Consider the following 7,841-nt stretch of genomic DNA (forward strand, 5'->3'; position numbering starts at 1 on the left):
AAAAAAAAAATGTGATTTTGAATGTAAGAATTGTAGATCAACATAAATTTAAACATTCAAGAAAAAGAAAAGAGATCACAAGATATTATAAAAAAAATTAAAAAAAAAAACACATCTATTTTTGCCATATTTTTTCAAAATTTGAAAAATCTTCAAAAAAAGTAACCATTCACACTTGTTTCTTGCAAATTTTAGCAAATCTAGCACTCTAATAATGAGATTTGGAGTTTTAAAGTCATTTGATGGTGAAAGAAGGCTTATTTCAAGAAAATGAAGCTTGCTTTCCCCTTTTATTTTTTCAGTTTTTAACCATATTTTTTTGTCGATACACTACTAATACACCCCAGATACGCCCTCGATACACCCCCAATACAGTCCAATACAGGTCCGATACACATTAAAAAGACAAGACACCCAATTTCCATACCTACCCCGTATCTGAACCTTGGCATCAACACAATACACCAATACAGAAAAGGTTTGGGGGTTTCAAAATTTTAGGACTGTCACCATCTCTTTAATACCCATAAAAAGAAAAAACAAAAACAAATGAGTATCATCCATATGATAGTCTCATACCCACTTGACAGTATCAAGTGTATCAATATTTTGATCCAGTTGCACACACTGTATTATCTCTTGGCATTTCTTTACGAAAATCCAAGCCAAATTGCATTTGGATTGTGGAAAGAAAAGGGAATATTATTGAATATTATTCATTTCCAATGTTTGATTTGTAACATGCCTTAAGATGAGATAGAAAAAAAAGTGGGATTGCAGCTCTCAATTCTTTGGAAGTGAAATCAGTATTATTTTGGTGTGAAAAAAGTGGAAAAAGTGAGTGAAACTTATTTAACATTAAAAAAAAGATTTCCATTGTATTTTTTAAGAATTAATATTAGACAGTGACCCATTAATAAATTATTAATTATTTAATAAAAACTAAAATGTTTAAATTAATTAGTTAACAAATTAAAAGTAAATTATTAATATAATATATTAATAATTAATTATTAGATAATAGCAAATTATTCACTAATAAAAATTAAAATAAAATGTTAATTAATTATTCATTTAATTAGTAATGCTATTGGCGCTGATGCTCCCACTACTTGTCTTTTACAACCAAACAATAGAACGTAAAAATTTTACACCCATTTTCTATTTCTCATCCCATCCCATTCCATCAAAATCTTCCCCCAAACCAAATATAAATGGTATTCCTCCAATGAAGAGTTGTGAATTTCTTAATGCCATGACCAAAAAAATTCCCCAAGCGTAAGAAGCCACCACGTTAATTTGCAAATTTCACAGAGGACATAATCCAAGCTTTCAAAAGGGTCTTGCAGTATGGATTTTCCAGTTTATCAGAATGCAGAACCACTTCCCTTTGTCTTTCCCAGCATTACATCTTTTGCTTCATTAATTTTAGAAGCGAGGTAATGACTACCGCCTGCATCTGGGTGATTTGCAACCATCACTTTTCTGTGTGCCTCCTTCACTTTTTCTGGAGTTGCGTTTTCCCTGTCATGGCATACAAATAAATAAATAAAACATGCACCCACACACGCGTGCAAAAGTTGGTTATATTCTTCTGCTGTAAGGTGCAATGGTCGGATGTGTTAAGAGTCAGAAATAGACTGAAACGAGCTGAAAATTTTACATAACGAATAACTGCCATATCTACACAGTATGGTTCGAGTGTTTGACCATTTTGAAGCACAAAACGGGTGAAGTAATATAGGAGTTTGTTTTATTACATTCGATAGGGATGCAGATGAGGATACTGACATATAAACACCTCTCCATTTCTCAAAATCATGGATAACATGCTGACATGTCAGTATGCTAACATGCTGACATCCACGCTGCTACTACGTACCATTTATTTGAATCCGAGGCAAATTTAATGAAAAGTTGATAAAAGTGTTGATGGAACTTCTTTTTGTTTTTTTTTTCCGGGTAAAAGAACTTTTTCAGCTGCTTTGCTCTCAATCTGCATGGAATTTGTAAGCTGGCTTTCTCCCTGGTGAGATCCACCGGGAAGCTGTTGTAATATTTTCATCTGTTATCAATAAATTTCTTACTTTCCCTTTCAAAAAAATAAGAACTTTTTCTATTTACCTACTCAGAAAGCTGCCTTGCAAAGAGTTGACATCCGTGATCATGAGAATTTGGAAAAGTTTTTGTGCCGTCCACCATTCTGATGCAACCCTTCTCTATCCAGGCTTCGGACCAGTGCTGTAAGGCAGGCTTACTGGCAGAGTTTTTTTATAATCAATTGACCTAACATTTAAATGTTGATGATCCAATGGTTGAGATGGTCACTCAACACCACTCCAAAAGAGGAGGCATGGGATCAAACCCAAAGAATTGCAGGCTCTCCGTGGTTCCCTACCCGTGAATCCCGCTAACTCGTACTGACAGACTGACCCAAACACTGGAATACCAAAAATAAAGAAAAAAAAAGAGCTACCACTTGAATATATAAGAATTTTCAAACCTTCACCACATAGGTGAGCATGCTAATCCTTCACTGGGCATTTTTGTCCACCCAATTCATCAAATGCTCCCTCTGTTGGATGAATTTCCCTCTTCACAAGGATATTTAAATAAGAAAGCATTGAACTGGTTATTTGGAGTTGTGCTAATTTCGTAATATGGACCATTGCTTGGTATAATTATAAAACCTCAGATTGGAAAGCATGAGAATGTTGAAGTCTCAGAGCAGCCACTTCATGAAAAAAAAAATCAAGTAGTTAGTAGCTACAAAAAGATACCCAATGATTTTCTGTTGACATGTTTTGCCCTATGTAATTTGTAAATTACCACCTGTTTACCATCGTAGTCAAGGCAACACCTAGCAACAACATGCCCATGGAGAGTTGCCTCACTTAATCACCAAGCTAATTTGTATACGGCACAATGAAATACTTTCATATCTTTGAGATTATAATAACAAAATAGGCATTTCTAAACTAAAATATCCATTTTGTATGTTTACATGCTAGCTTCTTTTTATTATTTTCTCATTTACTAGGGTTCAACTGACACATGTATCGGTGTATGCTGTCTTGACCCCTCAAAGACTTTAAAACCTGAATCAATACGCAAGGAAGAACTTGAAATTTTATCCAATCAACATATTCTTCTTCTTTTCCTAGGACAAAAAGAGGGTCTCAGCCCCTATATTTTATGAATTTCCTATTGTTTCTTCTTTTTCTTCTCATGTGTATGTTGATTTTTATACTTTAATACGAAAGTTTATATTTGTTATGAAGATTATAGATAATTATTAATGAATGATGGTTTCCGGTCTCTATGGAACCCAGGGAACTACCTTAGGATTCATGTTTCTTATTTAAAAAAAAAATCCATTCCTATGCAACTAGGCAACAAGGCACCTCCTGTCACCTAGGTTCATCTTGGCGCCTCGAAAACTATGTTGTTTACTAACAATAGAGAATAATTAAATTAGTTAGGCAAAAGATGACTATTCAAGGTTAGGTGAATCCACCAAGTTGGTGAATGTTATCAAGAACTATACAGATTACAGACATGCGACGTATGTATTTCTGGAGAAAAAGTTCCCTAATTGAGTGAACTAGGGAAGCTTCCACAGAACATAGCCTTTTGTTTTGTCATTTGTACCCAAGGATCTTGTTTTTTTCATACTGGTATAATTGAATTTAAATCTTCACTCTATTACAGTGATTTAAAATGCGCTAGGCACTCAGGCAAGGCACATTTTAAGGTATGTGCCTCACCTAGGCCCCAGGCACAGCACTTTCAAAAGGTACGCACCTGGTGTACCTAGGTGTGCACCTAGTGTGTCTCGCACTTCAGCCAGAACGTGCACCTTTTCGAAATTTGTACTGTTTTTCTATTTATAACCTAATAAAAGATATATATTAGAAGATAATTAAAATTATAAAGCCATTTTTTTGTAGGGATTAAGAATTTAAGAACTTAAAATGGACTTGTTTGGGCTTGCCTCAAGGGGCTTGGTACAAAGGTTGCTTGTAGAATTAAGAATGAAAGATGTTTAAAATCACATTATCTATTTGAAATAATGCAATTGGGAGAGAAATAAAGAAATTAAAAGTTTGGCATGCTTGAATATGTTTTGTATGCTATTTTTTACTTTATTTTTGCTTCTTTTTTTTTGATTAATCAACAATACCTTCCCCCTTTACCCCCCTTTTTTTCCCAAAGTGCTGATTGCAGGATTTGATTCCGCATCAATGCTGGGACAACCCAGCTAACACACCAACGAGCCAGCCCTCGATTGGTTATTATTTTTGCTTTTTACATTTTAAATATGTTTTATATGTTATATTTATGTATTATAATTTGAGTTAATAGCATTTTAAAACATTCAGTTTAAATTAAGGTTTCAGTTTTTTAATTAATACTTTTTTTAACAATTTCTTAATTTATTATTGAAATTTTACATTTTTTTGCAATTTTTGAGTTTTTTAATTTTGTGCCTTGATTCAAAAAGGCACACGCCTCACCTTGCATCTCAGGCACAAAATGGCCATTACACTTTTAAAACACTGCTCTACTACACTTCAAAATAACCAATTATTTACCTCAGGCCAAGAATAAGAGCTGCTTCCCTTTTTGTCATGGTAGGTTGGAAACCACCATCATAAAATTTACGAATCCTTGGTGTGGGTGGACGTGCCTTGAAAGCTTGCCAAGCTTGGATTCCATATCTTCCTGCAAGAGCAGCAGCAGCTACTGCAAGTCCAGCTAGAAATGGTGAAGCCTGATTCACATGAATCAACATTATTCTCGTTAAAATTACTGCAGTGTCAATGCTTACCTTGAGAAGAGGAATGCTGTACTATCTATCCTAGATTAAAGTTAGTCCCCTTCCCTATTCATTTTGTCAAGTAAATCAGTTGACAAGTACTATGACAAAAAATGATATTTAATTATCAGATATCATCTACTAGTAATATTTCTGAATGAACCACTGAAAATAAAATGCTTTCTGATACTGATCAAAAAATAAAATATTTTCTGATGAAATAGAAATGAGCAAACAAATAATGTTATAAAGGCTTTGGAAAAGATTCTTAACAGATGTTGGAGAATGATAGCACCATCAACAAGTATGAAAAACATTGACTAGAGAAATGGGGCTAGTAGATTTTCCATTAAAGGAACAAGGTTCATATGGTCCTAATGACCAAGAGGTTACCAACTTAAGAAGATTGGATAGATATCTACTCTCTCTTAAGAAGGGTGATTATTATACAAAACTACTGCAAGAAATTTATTAGCAAAAATTCTCAATCAATCAAAGTAGATAGGAAAGAAGCCAGCTTTCAAGACAGATGAAGGATAAACCATCTGAACCATGTTAACTGACAAAGTCTACTTTGCCAGCTCATCCTTTCTAGATACATAAGTCCTCAAGTATTTTCATTACTTTCAGCCAATGTCCTTTGGACTTCCCTCACCGTTTTAAAGCTTTTAAGGTGCACCAAATCATTTATTCTCATCAATTTCATCAGAATAGCTGACAAAACAATTTATTAGAACAACCTTAGGTTCCAATCATAGGTTCATTTCTAATTTTATCCTCCCTAATTTTGTCAGTAATGTATTTCAACATCCAAATTTCAACCATGGGATGTTTTTTCCAAGGTGTTCAAATCTCATTCCATATCAAGCCTCATAAAGAACTTAAAAATATTTAGAAACAGAAGCTTCATGTATAACATACTGTCAATCTTTCAGCGACAGCCCACAAATTTGCACAAATTCCATTCGGTTAAAACACATTGTTTAGAAGCACTTTCTGCACCCAAAAAAAAATCATTTAAAGCTGTCAAGCGTGCGTGTCTCTTGTGTTTGTGCCCATCTATCTTTATGTGAGCATGTGTATAAATTTCACAAACGAAACAAAATGAATAGCTACGTTAAAACTAATGAAAACCTAACTCAATGTCATCGAGCCTCCGCTAGTAAATAGTCAGGGAAAAAAAACCCTAAACAAAAGAATACTCAACACTCATCCCGGAAATCATCACCGCAAATAGATAAACAGGTGATAAAGGTTAAATTTTTCCCCTTCTAGGAATAGGAATGATCGCTGGTAGATGACCTACCCTCTAAGACGAATCAAACTCAACAAAACGGAGATGAAACAGTTAAGTACAAGAACCCAGAATCGATACGACTTTTTTCTGATAGATGAAATTGACAGAACATACAACATTGAAGAAAAGAAAAACGCAAAAGAAGAGAGTGAACTCACCATTTCACGCTAGAGATGTGAGTGAAGTTGATGATGGAACAATCTCTGTTTTAGTTTGGTAAAATCAATCTCTCCTTACGGTCTCGGTTCTTGCCTTCTGGGTAAATTAAAGCCTAAAACTAAAAGCCCATAGAAAAATCGGTATCCGGTTCAGGAATCTGGACCTCCGACCCGAAAATCCAGAGACTTCTGCGGCCTCCGACCCCGCGTACACAAAAGACTTCTGCACGCCTGTGATATGGGGACTATGGGGAGGTTCTGAGAAAACATTTTGGCTGCGTTTCGGGATGAGTGTAAATCCTAATTCAGGGTAAATTTGTATTTTGGTTTATTTTTAGTGTCTGGTAACATTATATTTATGTATTGACAAATGATAGATCAATGCATATTTACATTGATAATAAGATTAAAAGTACATCAATAAAAAATAAGTAAATTTGCATTCAAGTGGGCTTTTGATTAAGAAAAAAAGTGTATGTTTTATTATGATTCATGTTTGCATCCATTGTAGTTAAAATTCTATTTGGTAAGAAGGTAAATTTGTCAGTGCAAAACCAACCTAATTTTACAATTTATATGAACCGTTTTACACTCCATATATTTGCATTCGCATTTATTTGCATCATTTCCAAACACAGCCTTTAGTTCTATCATCGTCCCAAAAGAATCAGATTCACATACAATATGAGAAAAATCTTATGATATTGGAAAGACATGATATCAAAAAGACTTTAACCAATCACAACCCTTGCAAATTTGATGAAGATTCATCTGATTGGTTACTATTTTTATGATGCTCATTGATTGGTTACAATTTCTTCTAATATCATGTCTTTCCAGCATTACAGTCAAATCCATATATATTCAAATTCAAGTTTGATCTAATGTAATGGAATTAATTAAAAATTAGGGTTGTGTTTGGTTTCGTGGGCATTTATTGAAAAAACACCACTACATCAGCACCACATAAGCATTGACATTTATTGCAGATGAAGCGAAGTGAAACAACTGTTTGGTTTCACCATTTATCAAATAAACGGTACAAAATTGAAACGCTTTGATTTTTGTGCATGGAGCATTTGGGAAAATGTCAAATTCTTGTTTCCCCCAATGCCCTAGCATTTCTTGAAACCAAATGCTAATGTGGCATACTTTAATGGGTATTAATATGAGGTAGAGAATAAAAAATATTTAAAGTAAAACCCAACCAAACAACAAAAACATGAAATGTTTTAGGTAAAAAACATGAAATGTTTAAAGTAAAAAAACATTTAAAGTGAAAAAATATAAATAAATGTTTAAAACGAAAAAGTACAAATAAATAGTATATCTATAAACGCCCACGGAACCAAACACATACTAGATATCCTTCTATCACATTTAAGTAGGGCTGTCAACGGTCAGTTCTGATTACATTCTATTTGACAGACCCAGCTTGACCAAACTGATTATAGTGGTTTTAGTTCTGTGATTTTGTCCCAGTTAATAATTGGATCGGTTATGGTTTTCACTTGTTCTAATCAGCTCAGCTCAGACCCAAATCCATTATTTTGTAAATAATATATAA

At 33.8% G+C, this 7,841-nt stretch overlaps 1 protein-coding gene across 1 annotated transcript; it reads right to left on the bottom strand.

Annotated features, from left to right (window-relative positions):
- Nucleotides 1-1,045: 1,045 nt before the first annotated feature.
- Nucleotides 1,046-6,422, bottom strand: LOC104594776 (mitochondrial import inner membrane translocase subunit TIM14-1). The gene is made up of 3 exons (XM_010255246.2): nucleotides 6,275-6,422; nucleotides 4,596-4,774; nucleotides 1,046-1,524 (listed from the first exon to the last, which is right to left on the bottom strand). The coding sequence occupies exons 1-3, from the start codon at nucleotides 6,275-6,277 to the stop codon at nucleotides 1,368-1,370; spliced, it is 339 nt and encodes a 112-aa protein (XP_010253548.1). The 5' UTR covers nucleotides 6,278-6,422; the 3' UTR covers nucleotides 1,046-1,367.
- Between the last annotated feature and the right edge of the window lie 1,419 nt (nucleotides 6,423-7,841).

Source organism: Nelumbo nucifera, chromosome 2 (genome assembly GCF_055504915.1).
Source record: "Nelumbo nucifera cultivar China Antique chromosome 2, China Antique-T2T, whole genome shotgun sequence".
Classification (NCBI taxonomy): Eukaryota; Viridiplantae; Streptophyta; class Magnoliopsida; order Proteales; family Nelumbonaceae; genus Nelumbo; species Nelumbo nucifera.